We start from the raw sequence: 24,345 nt of genomic DNA, 5'->3' as shown, positions 1-24,345 counted from the left end.
GCAGTTACATTTATTCTCTTAGCAGTGAGATGTATTTTCTGCATTGTGTGTGACATATGCTAGCTCTGTTGTCTGGCTTTCTACTGTCAGCTTATACCTTTCCCTTTTTCTTTCACAACAACCCTAGAATACTGGTGTATAGGGGGTTCGCTGTGCTTCACATCTACTTGTATTTGTGAAGGCTGTCACATACTGTATACCTTTGTTGCATACTGCACTGTGCCATATCGTGCATATATCTGTGTTGCTCACTGCACTGTGCCATATTGATGTACTATACTAATCTTGCAGCTATGTCTAGCAAAGGCAAGAGTAACAAGCAGGCTACTCCTCCTAGCCTGGTTTCCTGTAAGTCCTGTTTGGTAGGTTTATCCCCAGAGGATTCACTTGAAGATGGTCTATGTGCATCTTGTTATACGGAACCCCCCCTGGGCTTCCTTTTCACAGGTGTTGGCAAAGATTGCGGATCGCCTAGCGGTCCCTGTGGTTGCTCCCCCTATGGGATTGCCTCATCAGATACTCCTCGCAATGCATGTACCTTCTTTGCCATCTCCCTGGGTAGACTTTCTACCTCAGTGCAGAGTTTGGCGGCTTTTCAACACATGTTGCAAAAGGAGAGGCCCTTAGCCAGTAAAGCTATTAAGCGTGCTGTGCTATCTTCCCAGTCCACCCAGCTATCAGATTCTGAGTTATCGTCTGGGTAGGCAGAAGATGCAGAAAAACTCTCACTCTGACTCCCCCCTCGGGGAGGAGGGACCTACGTATAAATTGAATATACCTGCATAAGTGAGAGCTGTAAAATCAATTATTTAAATAGAAGATACAGAGCCCACTCCTAAGGCAAAAAAGCCACTATTTAAATAACAGAAGGTGGTTTTGCTGGAGTTTCCTCACTCTGATCAGCTTTCTGATCTAATGAGTGAAGCATGGAATACACCAAATAAAAAGTTTCAGCTGCCTAAACGCTTGATTTCCTTTTACCCTATTCCAGCTTCTGATTGCGCTAAATGGGAAGTTCCCCCAGTTGTAGTTCCCAAGTGACACGCTTGGTTAAGAACTCTACCTTACCTATCCATACAGCAACCTCCTTGAAGTAGATGACAGATAGAAGGATTGAAGCTTGCCTGACACCTGTATACTCTCTTACAGGAGCTATTACTCGTTCTGCCATATCTACGGCCTGGGTGGCAAAAGCCATTGAGAGCTGGGCTGAGGCCCTAGAAGACACATTTTCCTCTAATGCTTCTCGGTAACAGCTGTCCTACATCTCGCACAGTAGGGATGCAGCCTCCTATTTAGAAGAAGTGGCTTTGAATACTGGTCTCTTAGCTTCCAAGGCATCTGCCACTTCGGTGGTAGCCTGCCGTATCATTCGGCTTGGTCATGGAAGACAGACTCTGACTCTGAAAATGCTTTGGAGTCTCTGCCCTACTCTAGGGAGATGCTTTTTGGCCCAGAATTGGACAAGATTGTGACTACCAAGGCTGCTCCCATACTTGGTCGATCTGTTGCTATTAGCAAGCTCTCTAGAGGTCCTTCGCCGCCATCTTCAGGTAACTATTGCCTTTCCACAAATGCACGGCTGGCTGATCAACTGGAAAAAGTCTTCCTTGATCCTTCTCAGAGCATGGTACATCTGGTAGCCTTCTTGGATTCTCAGGCTCAAAGAATCTTCCTGACAGCAGACAAAATCTCCGGACTGCAGCGCCGAGTGCACAGGTTACTCCACAGTCGCTGAGTGTCAATTTACTCAACAATGCAGACCTTGGGATCCATGGTATCCACCTTCGACATGGTGGAGTTCGTGCAGTTCCACTCCAGGCACCTACAACACCTGATCCTATTCAGGTGGAATGGGCTGCCTCAAGGGTCTCCGTTTGTATCCCTGGAATCAGTAGACATCAAATGGCTCACTGCGAATACTCTTTTGGCTATAGGATCTGGGATCACTTAGGTATCACATTTGGGGGCACTTGCCTGTCGTTCCCCATTTCTGATCTTTTATCAGGACAGGGCCATCCTTTGAACTGATCCTGGTGTTCTTCTCAAGGTGGTCTGTCGTTTCCACTTTAATGAAGAAATTGTAGCTCCGGGCCTTCCAATCACCAGACCTCTCGGCAAGTGAGGCCTCCTTGGATGTGGTCCATGCTCTGAGGATCTACGGGTACCGTACTAGTTCCATCAGGAAAACAGATGTACCATACCAGTTCCATCAGGAAAGCAGATTCCCTTCTTTGTCCTATATGGATTCCATAAGAAGCGATGGCCAGCTAACAAACAGACTCTGGCCAGATTGCTTCGTATGACTATCTCACAGGTTTACACGCAGGCTGGCCTTCCTGTGCTGGATACCTTGTCTGCTCATTATACTCGCTCTGTGGGTCTCTCGTGGGCTGCCCGCCATGGCACGTCTGATGAACAACTATGCAAGGCGGCCACGTGGTCTTCCATCTACACCGTTCTTAGGTTCTATGCCTTTGATACATGTGCCTCTCTGAATGCTTTCTTCGGACGCCGGATTCTCATCAGCTTGGGAGTGTCCCTTGAACAACTGCTTTGGGACATCCACAATGTCGCCCTGTGGAGCCCCATTGGACCCTGAAGAAGAAATGGAGAGTTGTGGTAAAACTTACCCTTGTTAACTCTTTAAAGTTCATAGGTTCCACAGGGCACCCGCCCTGACGCTCCTGGCTTCTATGGGTTTCTTCTCTTGCTCACTGGTTTCCTTCTCTGTGTGAGAGTGTGATTCTTCAGTGTACCAGTCTTCTATCTATCCTGCTCCTGCCTTGGGCTTGTTGATCAAACTGAGTTGCCTTCAGGCTGTGGGTGGGATATAGGGGGATGGACCAGAGCATCCTGGGAGAGAAAAAGCTTTGCTGTTAGTGTCCGATACAAACTGTGGATTGGTCAGAATATATCATCTGATCAACTTCCGGATCACGTGATAGTCACATGATCGGGCGAAACCAGGAAATATATGGGAAAGAGGTATGCTCGTTTTATATTATGTTGTATATTGTTTAGTTTAAATGCTTGGATTAATTTTTGATTTTTAATGTGTGTAGGATTGCCTTCATTAGTGTAAGTACTAATTCTGATTACGTTTTTTTTAAAAATGGATGTGTGTACAAATTGATTGCCTAATTGATACTCAGCTGTTCTCTTGAGCCTATAATGAAAGGGGTATTTAAGGAGCCTGAGTAGCTCATTGGAGATATGCTTCTGAAGAAGCTGGATATCTATTTGCCAGCGAAATGCGTTAAGCTTCTCCACCATTTCTACATTTTTTGGGGACAACTTATTTATTAATTTTGGACACCTTGACACATTGTTTGTTATTGGGACATCCGCATCAATTCCTCAGGATAACAGCTACAAGTGGATCCTATCCAGTCTATACTCTGACAATACCAACAGGATTTGGACACATGATAATTCATCTGGACTGAGAATTAAGGACACTCCACTTGGTAAATATTTGCTGTAGCATCTACACGGAATCAACAATTGTCCTATAACTAGTGTCTATTCAATTGGACTAAAAGGTCACCCAGTAGAGACTATATTTGGCTGTTTCAGCGGGGCGCCACTAAGGAGGACAAGATTCTTTTTGCCCTTTAGAAATAGAACAGGGTACAGCGCCCCACTAAAACAGCCTAGTGGGAATGCTAAGCCTCAGATTTCTTGGCATCCCTTAGTCGGTTGACGCTTAAGGTATGGAAAGCTTCTGTTTTTTGTTTTCTGTTTCCATCTTTATCTGATTACTCCATCCATGTTGAATAAGCTTGCCAAGCTATACACCCTAAACCTGCAGTTTTCCAAGATTTGGCCCTTTAAACTATTGCTATACGTCATGATCTTTGGGATGTTATTAGGATCCACAGAGAACATGGCTACTATTATAACTGAAGCTATCCTTTTTGTTTGCCTGTGGATGTTGGTGGCCACTAGTTTACAGTCCATTATCCAAGAGAAGGTAGAGAAACTTAGTCTGACCATGTGCTCCAGACTGCCCCTCCTCGCAGATGGATGACTCTTAAGTATCTATACATTTAATTGCTCCACATTTTAGATTTCTATATATTTCTCATTTCTCTAGCTTTACTGTTTTTTGTCATTATTTTTGTAAATTAACATCATGTATGTCTTTATTTGCAGTTCAGTTTTGCTGATGGGTATATTTGTGCCTTCACCTCTCTTTCAGATAGGATCCGCTGTTTTATTGTTCCCCTTTTTTTCTCCTTTTCCTCTTGCCTGGACCTGGCTTGTTCTGCCTTGATGAGATGTTTAGTGAAACTGACCTGCAACATTCTTTTGCACAAAAAAGGATTAGCGTGCTGTGCTGGAGATGAGCAGCTCAGTTAGGGAAATAGATTAGATTATGTGTACAGCATCAAAGGCTGGACTGAGCGCTAGTGTCGATGTATGTTAAGGAAATGCATAAATATATAAAAGAGATGAAAACAAATAAAATAAGTAAATAAAAATAATAAGTGGATAAAAAATATAAAAATAATATATGAATAATAAAATATAGAATTATAAATATGAACCAGATATATTTAAATAAAATAATTAGGTAAACATAAGCACAAAATTCAGCATCAATAGTGTATATGGTTAAAAAGTGGGTATTATAGCCGCTGCTTATATTGTTAATGTTAATAGCCTTTTAGGACATTATGGGTGTGGTGATGGGAGGTCCTGTATCCACCTTTCAGAGGGTTCTTCACCCTGTTGAGGTTATCTCTGTAACTACCTCCCCCTACCTGAGGTCGGCATTCCTCTTCTCTCTGCAGTCACCAATATGTGGCTGGGACCCGGTCGGATAGCCGCGGCACTTTGTGATGATGTCAGATACCGTGTTATTCATGAGGGTCTAGCCTCCTCCAGCTATTATTCACTTGCACTGTCCACGCTTAAGCCAACGCATTTTGCATCCGTTGGGATGCTTTTTCAAGTATATTTTCTGTAATTTTTTAGGTCTTTAAATAGGAAAACTTTATTTAGAATTAGGAATGGCCAGAACCGGAAGTGTCCTGTTATAGCGGCAACCTCATGTTCCTATAAGCCATATTTAAAAACTATATACTGCTGTGCTTTATTTTGACAAGATAAAACTAAAAATATAAAAATTACAGTAAAATAAATAAAAGTAAATAAAAACAAAAATTTTGAATAAGATAGAATAAGAAAATAATAAAAAAATAAAAATGAAACTAAAAAATAAATCAAAGGATAAATACAAAATAGGTGATTAAAAATAGGGATAAAAGAAGAGAGATATCACTGAAGTTAAAATGTTATGTGTTGTGAATGTGTTTGCAATTGTGTCAAAATTATGTTAAAAAGGCTTTGGGGTAAATTTACTAAAGGTTGATTTGGCATTTTGAGTGATTTGAGGTGCGATTTTCATTCGATTTGTATTCGATTTTGCTTTTCGGTATTTACTAAAGGCCAAATCGAATGTAAAATCGAATTTTTTGTCAAATCGACCATCAGAAAAACATTGGTACTTTTACATAGCCCAACACACAAAACCCTTATTTACTATTATTCGATTTGAAATCGACCTCAAAATCGGTCTTCAAATCGAACTTCAAATCACCAAATGAATAGACCTTTCGATTTGAGCATGAGCAGTTCGGATTGACACAGATACATGCAGACATCAGTGAGATGCCTGCATGTATCTGACTGTAAAAAGTAATGAAACAGTTAAAAGTAAAAAAAAAATTGACATGAGGTCCCCCCCAAACAGAACCAGCCCCGGACTGTTCAAATCCAGGTCTGGTTGACTGAGTACAGGGAGACTGATGCCACAACCAGGGGAGCCCTATCACCGGGCCCCCCAGCCGCAGCATCAGCCCTGACTGCTAGTCCAGGCGAGGGATCCCTGGGGAGTTGGAGACCCCTCCAATAAAGGGGTCTCCCTCTCCAGGGCACCCCTAGCCTAGGCTGAAAGCCCGGGGCTATCCCCGCCAATGGTGGGAGTCGCAGGATAAATTTAAGTAACCCTGCGGCTCCCACCTTTGACTTCAATGGAGGAGCCGTTCATTGGCTGAGAGGCGGGGCCTGACCTCTCTCAGCCAATGAACGCACAGACACGGAGCTTCAAAAGAGGAAGCCGCGTCTGTGCGCTTCATTTGGGAAGGAATAACAATTCTGGTTAGAATGATTATTGCTTAGTGCGATGGTCGGGTTTATCGTTTAATATTTTAACCCATGGATGCCTACTGGACAAGGGGACCACTGAAGGTAATATAGGTGAGTGTGTATGTATGTAGTAAACTTTTATACTGTGTAAGGTGTGTGTTTCTTTAAACATTTCTTTACAGGTGAACTACAGGTCCCAGTGGGCCCTTAATGCCCTGCATGCTGGTACTTGTGGTTCTCCAAGGACCAGCATGTGGGGAAGGGTTGCTGGGACCTGCAGTGCTACTGGAAATATAATGTTTTTATACTTCTATTTTTACACAACACTCGCAATCAACCCACCGCCCAGGGGTGGCGGGGATAGCCCCGGGCTATCCACCTAGGCTAGGGGTGCCCTGGAGAGGGAGACCCCTTTTTTTTTGCAGGGGTCTCCAACTCCTCAGGGATCCCTGGCCTAGGCTGACTAGCGGTCAGGGCTGATGCTGCGGCTTGGGGGCCCACTGATAGGGCTCCCCTGGCTGTGGCATCAGTCCCCCGTTAAAAAGGGTCTAGGGCTGGTTCTGTGTTTTACAAGGAGACCCTACGCAAATTTTTCCCTGTAAATCCAGAACCAGCCCTGGTGCCTATAGCTGGTTGTACTGAGTACAGGGAGACCCTATGTAATTTTTTCCCTGTACTTAGTCAACCAAACCTGGGTTTGAACAATCCGGGGCTGGTTCTGATTTGGGGGGGGGGGGGGGACATCACGTTTTTTTATTTCTTTAGTCACTTTTTCCAGTTAGATACATACAGGCATCTCACTGGTGTCTGCATGTATCTGTGAGAACGAACTGCTCGTACTGAAAGTGAAAGTATGAAGCAGTTCTATGGTGTCAGGGATATGCAGTTCGTTTTGAAGTGTGATTTGCTGTTCGATTTGTACATGAACATGCCAAATCGAACAGCAAATCACTGTCAAAACTGACTCAAATCGAATTTGTTTTGCAAATCGCAAAACAAATCGAATAATAGTAAAACTTTTCACTGAATTCGATTTGAGAAGCGCTAAATCACTACTCAAGTCGACCTTTCATAAATTTACCCCTTTGAGTTCAATGTCTATATTGAGACCATTAGGCTCCGATGATAGTAACCGATATATCCATTTCGTTTCATTCTTCTTGAGAGTGTTAACCAGATCTTCTTCTCTCCAGTGGGGTTGTATTTTCTGTATACCAACAAATGTTTGCCCTTTTTTGGGCTCTGTTATGGTGCTGTGGGTTTTCAGTCCTCTTTGTATATTATACAGATGTTCGGATATTCTTGTTTTTATTGTTGTCTAGCCAAAATATTGGGTGCCACGTGGGCATTCCAATAAGTGTATTTCTCCCTCAGTGTCACATACAGTTCTTGATTTTAACATTTTTTTTTTGTGATACTTGATTGGAAAATTTAAGCTGGTTTCGTGGTAGATGTTTCATTTTTACAGCCTGGCAGAAGTAGACTCCTTTGTTGTTTATGGAGGTTTTTTGCCCTAATGTGGGGAGGAAGTGTCATGATGTGCGGTTAAGAAGATCTTAGTGTTTGCAGCTCCTGTCTGAGGCATTGCATTAATTACTGCCTGTCTGTCTGCAATGTCAGGTGCATGCTAATTAATTCTCCTGTTTGTGCTCAGCACAGCTGCATCGTTAAGGGAGGCTTGCTGCTTGAGGCCAGTTCCTGTTAAAACCCAGCAAGCCCTGCATTCCATGCCGGTGATAGAACTCCCACCATTGTCGTTTGGAACCGCTTTTCATTATGTACACTCAGGCTCCTACCTCCGGCACCTGGAACCGATTCTGCTGTGTATGCGTTAGCTAGCTGAGGCCACACCCCCTGATTGGTGTCAGCTGATTCCTCCTGATCTCTCGCAAAGGACCAGGCTCTGCACGGTAGCTGGCAAAGGGCTTGAGCTTTTGGAGACGCTTGGCTCAATCCTGAACAGCTGAAGAACAGATTAGCTATATACCCACCAACTGCGCAGTGGTTGGAGTCAGTGACAAGCGGTCACTAATGGTAAGCAGGATCCCTGATACCCCAAGGTCCAGTAATCTGTGATCGGGAGTGGAGGCTGCGGCCATCCGGTCACAGGACTATTTCCAGACGAAAAACAGATGGTCTATATACTTTACCTATTCACAATTTTATCTAAGTAGATGATGCAATGATACCAGCATCTATGCTTTTCATTGTATTTCATGGGGCTTATATAAGCTAGAAGTTCTTATAGTCTTGAATAATTTTTTTTATATATATATCGCCTTGCAAAAGTACTCACCCCCTTTGGATTTGTCATGTTTTGTTGCCTCACAACCTGGAATAAAAATGGATTGTTTGAAGGTGTGCATCATTTCATTCACAGAACATGCCTAAACTGTGAGGTTTTTGTTTTTTTTATATTGTGAATCAAACAACATTTAGGATAACAGAAAACTATTCACCCCCCTAAAGTCAGTAGTTTGTCGAGCCACATTTAGCGGCAATTACAGCTGCAAGTCGTAAGTATCGATGAGCTTGTCACATCTTGCCCATGGGATTTTTGCCCATTCCTCAAGGTAAAACTGCTCCAGCTGCTTCATGTTGGATGGTTTCCGCTTATGAGCAGTATTCAAGTCTGACCACAGATTCTTAATTGGATTGAGATCTGGGCTTTGACTAGGCCATTCCAACGCATTTAAATGTTTCCCCTTAAACCACTCGAGTGTTGCTTTAGCAGTATGCTTCGGTTCATTGTCCTTTTGGAAGGTGAACCCCCATCCCAGTCTCAAATCACAGGCAGACTGAAACAGGTTTTGCTGAAGAATATCACTGTATTTAGCACCATCCATCTTTCCTTTGACTTGAATCAGTTTCCCAGTCCCTGCTGCTGAAAAACATCCCCACAGCATGATGCTGCCACCACCATGTTTCACTGTGGGGTTGGTGTTCTTGGGGTGATGGGATGTGTTGGGTTTGCGCCAGACATAGCGTTGGTAGCCGAAAAGTTACATTTTAGTCTCATCTGACCAGAGCACCTTCTTCCATACATTTGGGGAGTCGCCCACTGCCTTTTGGCAAACTCAAATCATGTCTTCTTATTTTTATCACTAAGTAATGGCTTTTTTCTGGCCACTCTTCCATAAAGCCCAGCTCTATGGAGTGTATGGCTTATTGTGGTCACATGCACAGATAAGCAGAGTCTCTGCTGTGGAACTCTGCAGCTCCTTCAGGGATACTGTTGGTCTCTGCTGCCTCTCTGATTAATGCCCTCCTTGCCCGGTCTATGAGTTATGGTGGATGGCCTTCTCTTGGAAGGTTTGTTGTGGTACCATGTTCTTTCCATTTGATGATGATGGATTTGATGGTGCTCCGGGGATCATTAAAGATTTGGATATTTTTTTATAACCCAACCCAGAATTGTATTTCTCAACAACTTTGTCCCTGACTTGTTTGAAGAGCTCCTTGGTCTTCATGGTTTGATGCCTCTTGCTTAGTGGTGTTGCAGCTTCTGGTGTCTTTCAGAAAAGGTGTGTTTATACTGACAGATCATGTGACACTTAGATTTCACATAGGTGGACTTCATTTCACTAATTATGTGACTTCTGAAGGTAATTGGTTGCACCAGAACTTTTGAGTGGCTTCATAGCAAAGGGGATGATTACATATGCACATGCCAATTTTCAGAATTTTATTTATACAGTTTCTTTTTTATATATATTTTTCTCATTTCACGTCACCAAATTAAATTGTTTTGTACAGATCCATCACGTAAAATTCAGATTAAAAAAATAAATGAAGTGCAGGTTGTAATGTAACAAAAAAGTTAAAAAGCCAAGGGGGGTGAATACTTTTGTAAGGCACTGTATGTTCTGTCTTTGTATATTCTTATTAAATTGATATTATTCATTTGCAAACAACATGGGTGCGTCCTGGTTTCTCACTGCCCTACCATATGTATAATACTCGGTTATGCCAGCACACCCACGCTTGCCTCCGGTACTGTGCCCGGTGCCCTCCAATTACCTTTCCCAGTCAGGAAAGGAATAAATATATAGTATCTATGGCAGCACTCAGGATGACTTGTAAAATAGATATACTGTGTATATATAGTGTGACAGAAGCACTGGTAAAGTGCTAAATGGCAAATATATTTCTCCATGGTTTCTGACCTATGTATTTTAAACCCTCAGGAAATGTCTGTTTATACTTGATGAGAGTTTTGGGCTTTTCTGGCTAATTAAAGGCTAATTAGTGCTTGCAGCTGTGAAAGGCTCATATAAGCTGTCACAGGGTTTGGCTCTTGTACTACTTTTAAATACTGTGCCTATTCTTGTGGTGAGGGAAGTAGGCCCTACCACTTTGAGAGAGGGAATCTGTTTAGTTCTAGGATTTATTTTTATATTTTCCATTTTATACTGCACAATAAAAACTAGCTGTGTCTAGCTTGCAGGAAAACCCTGGACTTGTGTGCTGTTTCCTAACTGCTGTGTGTTTGGAGGTTGCATCTACCCCAGGAGTGGGACCTCCTACCCCAATCTTATTGTAATAGGTAGCGCTATATAACTAGACAGATAAAGTTAGATAAATGTGTATAATATATATATATACACAGATTCAGAGGTATAGGCGGCACTCATCCAGACTTGTAATAATTTTGAATACGTCCTTTATTTCCAACGTTTCGGAAGGAGTACCTCCGTCTTGAAGATGGAGGTACTTCCTCTGAAACGTTGGAAATAAAGGACGTATTTTACACTTATTACAAGTCTGGATGAGTGTCGCCTATACCTCCAAATCTGTATATTGAGTGGGCAGACACTCTAGGAGGGCACCAGAGCAAGATATATGATTGAAACCACACAGAGTGCCGGCCTCGCAGGGTTCGTATTTTTATCTTTATTAGCACAATTTTCTTCTTTTGTTTTCACTTTTTTTTTAGGACTAGCACTACTCATTGGAACTAGCCATTAATTTTTCCCCATACACTAATATACAATTTTCTATTACATTTAAATATAGGATATATTACATCCTTAATCTATTAGTATTTTGTACATGTTTTTTATTAGCACTAAGGAATTTTTCTGCCTTTTCTTTTGTATCAAAAGAAATGACAGCCTCAGTGGGGGATAGACCTAACACCCATTGCCTAGAACTTGGGAACCAGGTGAAAGTTCCCCTTTGGACATTATCTAGGGCTGGCCGGCTCCTTCGATAGTAAAAAGAGCCTAGAGTCCTAGGGGTCTGCTCCATTTAGTAAGGTTTGTTTCTTCTCTTCTCCTATATTATGTGTATGAGTGTGAATGGTAAATGCCCAAAGTGTTCCGCATGATGTACTAAGCACAAACCTATGGGAATAGGGGTGAGGCCAAAATTAATGATGCCTTTGCTGTGGGATACTTGGATAACTATTTTATTTCTACCAGGTGGAGAGAATACAAGGAAGACCTTGGAGGGACATCTCGTTTTGTCTCCAGATCTTAAATTAGAAGATAACCCCACACACGGATCTCTGGAAGAAAATGACATAATCCTAAATTTACATCCACCACTTCTTAGTATATCTGCACTATCTGATCCCTCTAGTCTTGAGGAATGTACTTTTGGTTACTCACATATTGTTGCACATAGTACAGATCATAGCAGTGATACAGTCACTTCTGATTGTGGAAAATGTTTTATGCCCAAATCCGCTCTTGTTAGACATCACATAAGTCACACAGGTGAGAAACTATTTCCATGTTCTGAGTGTGGGAAATGTTTTACACGGAAATCACATCTTGTTAGACATGAGAGAAGTCACACAGGTGAGAAGCCATTTCCATGCTCTGAGTGTGGGAAATGTTTTACACAGAAATCAAAGCTGGTTACACATCAGAGAAGTCACACAGGTCAGAGGCCATTTTCATGTTCTGAATGTGGGAAATGTTTTACAGACAAATCGGCTCTTGTCACACATGTGAGAAGTCACACAGGTGAAAAACAATTTCCATGTTCTGAGTGTGGGAAATGTTTTACACATAAATCAAATCTTGTTATACATGTGAGAAGTCACACAGGTGAAAAACCATTTCCATGTTCTGAGTGTGGGAAATGTTTTAAAAGCAAATCAGAGCTTATGTCACATCAGAGACGTCACACAAGTGAGAAACCATTTCCATGTTCTGAGTGTGGAAAATGTTTTACACAGAAATCAAATCTTGTTACACATCAGAGAAGTCACACAGATGAGGAACCATTCCCATGTTCTGAGTGTGGGAAATGTTTTAAAAGCAAATCAGAGCTTATTTCACATCAGAGAAGTCACACAGATGAGAAACCATTTCCATGTTCTGAGTGTGGCAAATGTTTTACACAGAAATCAAATCTTATTTCACATGAGAGAAGTCACACAGGTGAGAAACCATTTTCATGTTCTGAGTGTGGGAAATGGTTTACACGGAAATCAAGTCTTGTTACACATCAGAGAAGTCAGACCTGTGAGAAACCATTCCCATGTGCTGAGTGTGGAAAATGTTTTACAGAGAAACCAGCTCTTGTCACACATGTGAGAAGTCACAGAGGTGAGAAACCATTTCCATGTTCTGAATAGGGATGCACATCAGGAGCTTGCTGTCGAATGATTGCCAGGGTTCTGATATCAAATCATGTGATATGATAGCTACTAGTTATCACATCATTACCATGCAATGGTATAACCATTGGTGGTTAAACGGTGCGTAGAAAAAAAACAGCACTGCAAATGGCTCCGATGCTGAGCTGCAGACTCCACCGCTTAATTCATACACCCATCAAATGTGCATCAGAGGCAGCAACAGATAGCTGGCAACCACTGCAAACCCCTCTCTTCGATAGAAAGAGTACTTCACTCGGATCAGGAACATTGATGGTTGGTAACAATTGGTTTCTGATATCATCCCTAGTTTAGGAAGCATTTTTTATACAGAAACCACCACTTGTTACACATCAGAGGACTTATAGTGGTGATAAACCAGTTACATGCTCTTGAGTGTGGGAATTGTTAACCTAGTAATTAGTGTGATTATAGGGCCTGGTTCAGCAAGCAACGCAAGCTTGCTCACGCATGCACCCAGCCACTGCAGAAATATGAACCCATACGCAATGTAACCGCAGTACAATAACCAGACGCCCATAACTACATATAGCTGGCCCACTTCACTTTACTAACATCCGTAATACCTTAAAAGTGGTATGTGTGTAAAGGTTGTGCTCTTAACAATGGGGTGCAGCAGATAACTGAGTGGAGAAACGCCGACCGCTTAAATCAGGGATGGGGAACCTCAGGCCCAGGAGCTGTATAAGGCCCTCGGAGTCATTTGGTCTGGCCCTCAGAGCTTTTTACTGCTAGCCTAATCTGGCTAGCAGGGTGCCTAGAATGGCACCCAGCAGCCAGAATCTATGCAGCAGTGCCGCCTGGAGCGTCCTTAGGATGCTTCAGATGTTCACACTGCTGCCCTTACAGCTCGCCAAAGCATCCTCAGGATGCTCCGGGTATTGCTGTAATCACCAGCAATTGCAACCCCGTCCCAGTGTGACATCACACAAATAGGGTGTGGCCTGCAACAGGCTCGCAAATAATGATATATATCAAAATGGTCCTCGGCAGAAAAAAGTTTCCCAACCCCTGGCTTAAATAGCTAGGCAACAATACAACAGTGAGTGATCTGCGCTCCCACTTGTTAGGATAATAAATACAATATTATCAACAATGTTAGTCCAACAATCAAAATAGAGAAAACATTTGTGTCAGTCCGACATCAGAAATAGAGCAAGTGATTGTTCATCATCCGTATGTGTGAGATGTAGCGATCTGGATAATTATCCTGTTCATATATCACTTCAATTGGATACCTCCTTCAACATTGTGGTACCTCAAAAAAATGGGAAAGAGCTCCACATAGTGTAAAATCCAATGATTTTTAATAAAAGTGAAATAATAGTACAATACAAATAAAATGAAAAGAAACCAAATGCGGTGGTGAGCCCGGGTACTCTCCTCTCCTCCCTATAGTGGTTTTCTCCAAGTGGTCCAATGGATAAGTGAGTGAATCCCCTCTACCAATGTGTTTTGACCGGTATGGTCTTTATCAAGACGTGAGAGGGTTGTTCCCCATCAAACCTTTATATAGAACAGGTATATTAACCCTCCCCTAATGGGTACTCCCATGTGCGGGTCTCCAAATTTCTTGAATTGAGGAGCTAACTCCTTATTCTAATCAAGTATTAACCAATTTGGTATGAAAGGAATAATTGCTAAAGCTCCCGTTCTCCATTCCTACAAATGGTGGAGAAACTAATAGTGGCTGTGATTCTCAATCAAATCCTTACCGCCGAGTGCATTCCAACACTTGGAATGCATCCACCACAAGGTGGCGCACTGGAAATACATAATCTGAAGTGCGTCATTGGCATTGAGCGTGTTGTGAACATGTGGACCATTCCGCTCATGTGATGTCCACATGCCTGGAATGTATCATGCATGTGTGTGGCTTCATGGCCATCAAGTCACTTGGGCAGTATGGGCGGAAGACCTTCCATCTATTTAGACAGGATGTGTAATGTACTTAGGAGACTACACTTTTCTATAAGAAGTGGGATAATAAAAACCTCCCAAGTTAAAATGACATATCACCACGGTTTAACAGATTAAAAACACTAAATAACATCACCAATTTAAAAATAAACATTTAAACGATATATAAAAGGAGAAGAAAGTTTGTATAGTGAATTCCATATCTACTATAGAGAATCATCTACAATTACATAAGATTACATAAATACTTATAAATATGAGTAAAAAATGAAGAAGCCGATAAGATAAACAATTCATGAATTTATAAAAATAATTTCAGCTCAAAATCGCTGTTTAACCCTAAAGGTTCCAGGGTCCTCAGCTCTTATATGGTTTTATTTCCATTTTGGCTAAACAGATATCTGATTTTTTTATTCTCCAGTTTCCCTCAACTTTTTTAATACCTATAATATGTTTGATGCCTGACGTAGAACATGCATGTTTTAATTCAAAATGTTTAGTGTGTGATTTTTTTACCTTTTAATATTCCTCAGATGTTCCCCCATGCATCTTTTCATTTCCTTTTTGTTTTTCCAATATATTGGCGATTACAAGTGCATTCTATAATGTATATACAATTAGTGCTTTCACAGGTAATGAAATCCCATATTTTAAAAACCTGTCCTGTGGTTGTTGATGAATAGGTCTCCATCTTACTTTTTTAATGTTGATGGGTCCTACATGGGTTGCATATTCCACATAGATGGAATTCAGTGTTTTTTATTCTATTGCTCCTTTTTTCAGGGATTGCGCTTTTCACAATTTTATTTTTTATATTTTGCGCTTTTCTATATGTGAAAGCAGGTACGGGAGGAACATTTTTTAAAAGGGGTCACTAGTTAAAATATGCCAATGTCTTTTAAAAATCTGTTCTAGTGACAGATACTGGTTGTTGAAAGTGGACACGAAAGGGAGTCTTGGATTATTATTCTGCGATTGTGGTTTTCTGTATTCCAGCAAATTTCTCTGGGGAATTTACTTCCTCTCTTCAATATTTTCTTCAATTGATTTTGTATCATATCCTTTCACAATTAACTTCTTTTTGAGTTCTTCTGCTTGTTGTTGGAATATATTTTCGCTGGTACAATTTCTTCTAATTCTCTGAATCTGGCCCTTTGGAAAAAATTTTAGCCGCCACGGGTGATGATTACTGGTGGTGTATATGTAGGCGTTACTGTCAGTTTCTTAACTGTAATTTTTGGTGTTTAATTTATCTCCTTTATAAATTATTAAGTCTAAAAAATTCATCTCATATTTATTCTTGTTAAAAACTAAATTAATATTAAGAGAGTTTTTGTTTAAAATGTCACAAAATAAAAGGTTGTCCTCTGTCATATATCGATATATCTAACCCATAAAACTATATTGTGAATAAAATCATTATTTTCTCATATTGTTGACTCCTTCCACAATCCCATAAATAAATTGGCATAATATGGTGCAAAATGGGTGCCCATAGCAGTCCCCCTAAGTTGTAAATAGAACTGTGCATCAAACCAGAAATAGAAGTTTTGTAAAATTAATAAAATGGCTTCTTTAATAAAATGTATCTTTTTATCTTTAAAAAGAGTATTCTTTCTCAATGCATATTCTACACCCTTAACTCCTGCCTCATGGTCAATAATGGTGTACAATGCACTTACATCTGCTGTAACTAAAAAAACTTCTTCCCTAAGGTTAATTCCCTGTATTTTCTAATTACATCCATTATATCCTTTACATAGGATTTCAGTTTGATGACTTCTGGTTGTAAAAATGAATCGACGAAGTGTGATAGGTTAGATGAAACCGAGTCAGTCCCCGCAATAATGGGGCGCCCCGGTGGATTTTGTTGATCTTTATGTATCTTTGGTAAGATATAAATTACTGGGAGAACTGGATTTTCCTTAATTATATATTTGGATTCTTGTTCACTTATTATCTCATCATTTACTGATTTTTGTATCATGATTTTTATATTGTCAATTTTATAACTGGGATTTCCATTTAGAAGTTTGTCTCTACATCAGACCCATGCACACAATAGTGGTTGACCTGACCCTCCCGCAGAATTGCTAAACTTTCTGCATGCAGTAAGAGCTCAGGCTGCATCTTCCATCGCAGGTGCTTAATTATTAATGTGCCTGTAATGGCCGAACGGTCACTTTCTGTCAATCAATGTGCAATGCTCACTGTGATTGGTATCCAATTGCATTGGCCGGTTTGTGTGGGTGCACTGCCACTCATACACATGTGCATTGCAAAACAACTGGGTGCGTGCAAATTCGCATCTGTGTCCTTTGCTGAATCAGGCTCATAGTGTGTTACAGCTCATCATTCTACCACTACTGGGCAACATACAGACCTAGGTCTCTGCACTAGTGTGTGGTTATAGTGTTACAGTTCATCATTCTACCACTACTGGGCAACATACAGACCTAGGTCTCTGCACTAGTGTGTGGTTATAGTGTTACAACTCATCATTCTACCACTACTGGGCAACATACAGACCTAGGTCTCTGCACTAGTGTGTGGTTATAGTGTTACTGCTGATTCTAATACTGCTGGGTGACATACAGACCTAGTTCACAGTACTAGTTGTGGTTATAGTGTTACAGCTCATCATTCTACCACTCCTGGGCAACATACAGACCTAGGTCTCTGCACTAGTGTGTGGTTATAGTGTTACAGCTCATCATTCTACCACTCCTGGGCAACATACAGACCTAGGTCTCTGCACTAGTGTGTGGTTATAGTGTTACAGCTCATCATTCTACCACTACTGGGCAACATACAGACCTAGGTCTCTGCACTAGTGTGTGGTTATAGTGTTACAGCTCATTCTACCACTACTGGGCAACATACAGACCTAGGTCTCTGCACTAGTGTGTGGTTATAGTGTTACAGCTCATCATTCTACCACTACTGGGCAACATACAGACCTAGGTCTCTGCACTAGTGTGTGGTTATAGTGTTACAGCTCATCATTCTACCACTACTGGGCAACATACAGACCTAGGTCTCTGCACTAGTGTGTGGTTATAGTGTTACTGCTGATTCTACCACTGCTGGGTGACATACAGACCTAGTTCACAGTACTAGTTGTGGTTATAGTGTTACAGCTCATCATGCTACCACTACTGGGTGACATACAGATATCGGTCTCTGCACTAGTGTGTGGTTATAGTGTTACTGCTGATTCTACCACTACTGGGTGACATACAGACCTAGGTCTCTCACTAGTGTGTGGTTATAGTGTTACAGCTCATCATGCTACCACTACTGGGTGACATACAGATATCGGTCTCTGCACTAGTGTGTGGTTATAGTGTTACTGCTGATTCTACCACTGCTGGGTGACATACAGACCTAGGTCTTAGCACTAGTGTGTGGTTATAGTGTTACTGCTCATCATTCTACCACTACTGGGCAACATACAGACCTAGGTCTCTGCACTAGTGTGTGGTTATAGTGTTACTGCTGATTCTACCACTGCTGGGTGACATACAGACCTAGTTCACAGTACTAGTTGTGGTTATAGTGTTACAGCTCATCATTCTACCACTGCTGGGTGACATAAATATCGGTCTCTGCACTAGTGTGTGGTTATAGTGTTACTGCTGATTCTACCACTACTGGGTGACATACAGACCTAGGTCACAGCACTAGTGTGTGGTTATAGTGTTACAGCTCATCATTCTACCACTGCTGGGTGACATACAGATATCGGTCTCAGCACTAGTGTGTGGTTATAGTGTTACTGCTGATTCTACCACTGCTGGGTAACATACAGACCTAGGACACAGCACTAGTGTGTGGTTATAGTGTTACTGCTCATCATTCTACCACTGCTGGGTGACATACAGACCTAGGACACAGCACTAGTGTGTGGTAATAGTGTTACTGCTCATCATTCTACCACTGCTGGGTGACATACAGACCTAGGACGCAGCACTAGTGTGTGGTTATAGTGTTACTGCTCATCATTCTACCACTGCTGGGTGACATACAGACCTAGGACACAGCACTAGGGTGTGGTTATAGTGTTACAGCTCATCATTCTACCACTGCTGGGTGACATACAGACCTAGGACACAGCACTAGTGTGTGGTTATAGTGTTACAGCTCATCATTCTACCACTGCTGGGTGACATACAGACCTAGGATGCAGCACTAGTGTGTGGTTATAGTGTTACTGCTCATCATTCTACCACTGCTGGGTGACATACAGACCTAGGGTGTGGTTATAGTGTTACTGCTCATCATTCTACCACTGCTGGGTGACATACAGACCTAGGTCACAGTAGTTGCAGCACTAGTGTGTGTTTATAGTGTTACAGCTCATTCTACCACTGCTGGGTGACATACAGGACTAGGACACAGCATGGGTGTGATACTATTTGCTGACAAAGATAATACTATCATTAAACCAGCTGACAGCGGAATACCGATTGTGTTAATATACCAAACACTGTAACCAAGACACTCAACATAGACCTACAATCATTATACCGAAATGTAAAATCCAGACTATCATTATACCAATATATTATCCCGAATGTCGAGATTCAGATGGGTTATAAACTCAAAATGAATGAAATAATGACAATTCATTATGCTCACAAAGTTTAAATACCAAAATTACAATAAACCTGACAGCCCAAAAGACCGAAAACTACAATGCAATTATGTTAAAATACCTACATATATAATATAGACAATAACATTCCATGACAGAAAACACAAGATATTTGCCGACAAATAAATTCCCAGATGAACACAATACCAACATACTAATCCGACATTATTTCACAGACCAAAATATCGACAAACATAATCACGACAGATCCATAACTGTGAGAATACCGTTTACTAAAATACCAACAAACATCCCAACACACCCGTAACTGAGACAATACCGTTTACTAAAATACCGACAAACATCCCAAAACACCCATAACTGTGACAATACCGTTTACTAAAATACCGACAAACATCCCAACACACCCATAACTGTGACAATACCGTTTACTAAAATACCGACAAACATCCCAAAACACCCATAACTGTGACAATACCGTTTACTAAAATACCGACAAACATCCCAACACACCCGTAACTGAGACAATACCGTTTACTAAAACACCGACAAACATCCCAACACACCCATAACTGTGACAATACCGTTTACTAAAACACCGACAAACATCCCAACACACCCGTAACTGTGACAATACCGTTTACTAAAATACCGACAAACATCCCAACACACCCATAACTGTGACAATACCGTTTACTAAAATACCGACAAACATCCCAACACACCCATAACTGTGACAATACCATTTACTAAAACACCAACAAACATAATCTTGACACATCCATAACTATGACAATACCGATCATCACAATACAGACAAGTAAACAACCTCCCTTCACTGTCACAATACCGACAAAAGCTAACCAAGAAGTCACATCAGAGGAGTCGCTAGGTCCCAGAATTGTCCAGATCCGCCATGTAACAGATGGTAATGTAGATGGCTAACCCCAGGCTAATGCGCGAGTTCTGCCTTCATACACTGTCTAAAAATAAAAATAGCTGTCCCTTATTAGACGGCAAGTTAGATGCCCAAACGTATGATAATGTCCGGCCGTCAACGCCTAGCGGCCATCCCGTCTACAATGGCCATACCTGTCCCTTATTAGAGGGCAAGTTAGATGGATAGCATTCTCTATTTGGTTTCTCAGTATATTAACAAAATCCTGTTTTCATACCTAACTATACCATTTTTTTTGTTTTTTGAATCAAAGTTTTTAAACATGCTCCCTGTAATCACATACTGTATATACGGGATACGCATCCTAACCCTTCAAGAGGGATGTCTAAACCAAATCCCCCCCTTCCCCTAGCCTAATCTTAAACCTCATGGGGGGCCTAAAACTAACCCTCCCCCCATAGCTAACAGCTACTATGGTTTTGCTTACCTTCATTCTGGAAGCCATCCGTCGGGGTTCTGGCATCTAGATCTAGATGGGCATTTGAATATAGATGTCTGTCTTTAGTCCTGCCTCTAGCTTTAGAAGCAAATATGTAGTAGGCCTGCTTTTCTGCTGTGGGCATTTTTAATACATACATACATATATATATATATATATATATATATATATATATATATAAATATATACACAGATATCCATTAACCATCGATAGCAAGTCCCAGTGCCTCCCTTAAATGTCTCTGGTGGAGTCCAATATAGCAATTGTGGAAGCCGTCACTCTGCCAAACAAAATGTAACAGCAGGTAAATTAAATGTTTTCAAATCCAGAACCACATAAAATACATTGAATGAGCAAGGTCCACTTAATACACACTCCAGCCCCTCTCTTGCCATTCCAACCCTTCAGCTCACAGGCTGCCCCCCCCCCCACTGGCTCTCAGGCAATAGTGCCCCTTGTATTTATGCCCCTTATGCAGTGCCTCCTGTATTTGTGGCCCTTATGCAGTGCCTCCTGTATTTATGCCCCTTATGCAGTGCCTCCTGTATTTATGCCCCTTATGCAGTGCCCCCTGTATTTATGCCCCTTATGCAGTGCCTCCTGTATTTGTGGCCCTTATGCAGTGCCTCCTGTATTTGTGGCCCTTATGCAGTGCCTCCTGTATTTGTGGCCCTTATGCAGTGCCTCCTATATTTGTGGCCCTTATGCAGTACCTCCTATATTTGTGGCTCTTATGCAGTACCTCCTGTATTTGTGGCCCTTATGCAGTGCCTCCTGTATTTGTGGCCCTTATGCAGTGCCTCCTGTATTTGTGGCCCTTATGCAGTGCCTCCTGTATTTGTGGCCCTTATGCAGTGCCTCCTATATTTGTGGCCCTTATGCAGTACCTCCTATATTTGTGGCTCTTATGCAGTGCCTCCTGTATTTGTGGCCCTTATGCAGTGCCTCCTGTATTTGTGGCCCTTATGCGGTGCTTCCTGTAGATTTGACCCTTTTGCAGTACCTCCTATATTTGTGGCTCTTATGCAGTGCCTCCTGTATTTGTGGCCCTTATGCAGTGCCTCCTGTATTTGTGGCCCTTATGCGGTGCTTCCTGTAGATTTGACCCTTTTGCAGTGCCACTTATCATTGTCCCCTGTTGTTTTTATCACATATAGTAGTGCCCCATAGGCCACGCCCCCAGCCTACTTAGTATTACTTACCTGACCACTTTGTCTTCTCCAGCCTCCGAGCGCCGCTACTGCTGCTGCCTTGTACCTCTGACTTGATGTAACTTGATCCAGCAGGTGCACAGGGTAGGCTCTGCACCGCGCGGGTAACGTAATGATTTCACCCTCACAGCGCACTACTGGGAACACCGCTGTTCTCTGAAGTGGATGCTTCTTTAGCCTCCGGTGGCTTCAGAGGCCAGCGTTCCTGTCTGCAGGGGTAGGGGTGGAGCACCCTGTGTAATTGCATGTGTTGCCTGCCCCTATAAACGGACTTGCATTTGTGTATACACAAACAGACGCATGTTTAATTTTAAATGGCAAGTCGATATTACATATCTTGATAAAAATACAATAAAGACTTATGTTTATTATTTTTTAATTAAAGTAAAAAAAATAATGCAAGTCATATTTTATTCACAAAGCAAATCATCATAAACTATAAAATGTTAACATTTACAAGCTAAAAAATATGAAATATACATTATTTCTTATTGATGCACATAAAAAAGAAATACTTTGCTTAAGACAAATTAAACAATACATTGCATGTTTTTCTTTGTATAATTTTGTTATTGTATTTGTATAAATGTTTTTTATTTATTGACTTGTATTTTTTAAATCCATTATCACTAGTTAAAATTCTTTTGTTAGCTGTGAAAAAAAATTATTAAAATCTAACTATACTCCAATATGTTATTTAAAACAATAGCACACAGTCCTAAATTATTGAAACAGTTATTCTTTTATATAATAAATAAGATTTTGGTACTTACCGATAAATCCCTTTCTCCGACTCCACGGGGGACACTGGAGCCTCAGTCAGTCTAAAGAACTGTGCCCGAGGAGAGCTGGAAAGTAAGGAGAAGGAGACAGAAGCCACAGCATTCATATATAAAGAAAGGTTAATCAAAACAAACCAACATTCCAATCAGACAACAGGAACATAAACAACAGTCTGCATCTGGAAATCATAACAAATCATAACTGTGACAATGCCGTTTACTAAAACACTGACAAACATCCCAACACACCCATAACTGTGACAATACCGTTTACTAAAACACCGACAAACATCCCAACACACCCATAACTGTGACAATACTGTTTACTAAAACACTGACAAACATCCCAACACACCCATAACTGTGACAATACCGTTTACTAAAATACCGACAAACATCCCAACACACCCATAACTGTGACAATACCGTTTACTAAAACACTGACAAACATCCCAACACACCCATAACTGTGACAATACCGTTTACTAAAATACCGACAAACATCCCAACACACCCATAACTGTGACAATACTGTTTACTAAAACACTGACAAACATCCCAACACACCCATAACTGTGACAATACCGTTTACTAAAACACCAACAAACTTCCCAACACACCCATAACTGTGACAATACTGTTTACTAAAACACTGACAAACATCCCAACACACCCATAACTGTGACAATACCGTTTACTAAAACACCAACAAACTTCCCAACACACCCATAACTGACAATACCGTTTACTAAAACACCGACAAACATAATCTTGACACATCCATAACTATGACAATACCGATCATCACAATACTGACAAGTAAACAACCTCCCTTCACTGTCACAATACCGACAAAAGCCAGCCAAGAAGTCACATCAGAGGAGTCGCTAGGTCCTGGAATTGTCCAGATCCGCCATGTAACAGATGGTAATGTAGACGGCTAACCCCAGGCTAATGCGCGAGTTCTGCCTTCATACACCGTCTAAAAATAAAAATAGCTGTCCCTTATTAGACGGCAATTTAGATGCCCAAACGTATGATAATGTCTGTCCGTCAACGCCTAGCGACCATCCCGCCTACAATGGCCATACCTGTCACTTATTAGAGGGCAAGTTAGATGGATAGCATTCTCTATGTGGTTTCTCAGTATATTAACAAAATGCCGTTTTCATACCTAACTATACCATTTTTTGTTTGTTTTTTGAATCAAAGTTTTTAAACATGCTCCCTGTAATCACATACTGTATATACGGGATACGCATCCTAACCCTTCAAGAGGGTTGTCTAAACCAAATCCCCCCTTTCCCCTAGCCTAATCTTAAACCTCATGGGGGGGCCTAAAACTAACCCTCCCCCCATAGCTAGCAGCTACTATGGTTTTGCTTACCTTCATTCTGGAAGCCATCCATCGGGGTTCTGGCATCTAGATCTAGATGGGCATTTGAATATAGACGTCTGTCTTTAGTCCTGCCTCTAGCTTTAGAAGCAAATATGTAGTAGGCCTGCTTTTCTGCTGTGGGCATTTTTAATACATACATACACATATATATATATATATATATATATATATATATATACAGATATCCATTAACCATCGATAGCAAGTCCCAGTGCCTCCCTTAAATATCT

At 41.3% G+C, this 24,345-nt stretch overlaps 1 protein-coding gene across 4 annotated transcripts in view; it reads left to right on the top strand.

Annotated features, from left to right (window-relative positions):
- Positions 1-16,137, top strand: part of LOC148454306 (uncharacterized) — a 256,305-nt gene extending 240,168 nt beyond the window's left edge. For 2 of the 4 annotated variants that reach the window (XM_088461056.1, XM_088461055.1), the window contains exon 5: positions 11,580-16,137. In XM_088461056.1, the coding sequence (XP_088317182.1) occupies positions 11,580-12,745 (1,166 nt within the window). In that variant the 3' untranslated portion in view covers positions 12,746-16,137. The remainder of the gene's footprint in view (positions 1-11,579) is intronic. The other 2 variants (XM_088461062.1, XM_088461060.1) reach the window with 2 other exon arrangements.
- Positions 16,138-24,345: the final 8,208 nt, after the last annotated feature.

Source organism: Taudactylus pleione, unplaced genomic scaffold, assembly GCF_031769625.1.
Source record: "Taudactylus pleione unplaced genomic scaffold, aTauple2 ptg001010l, whole genome shotgun sequence".
In the NCBI taxonomy this organism is placed as follows: domain Eukaryota; kingdom Metazoa; phylum Chordata; class Amphibia; order Anura; family Myobatrachidae; genus Taudactylus; species Taudactylus pleione.
The sequence above is the reverse complement of the archived record's forward strand: the minus strand, read 5'-3'. Positions and strand labels throughout refer to the sequence as shown.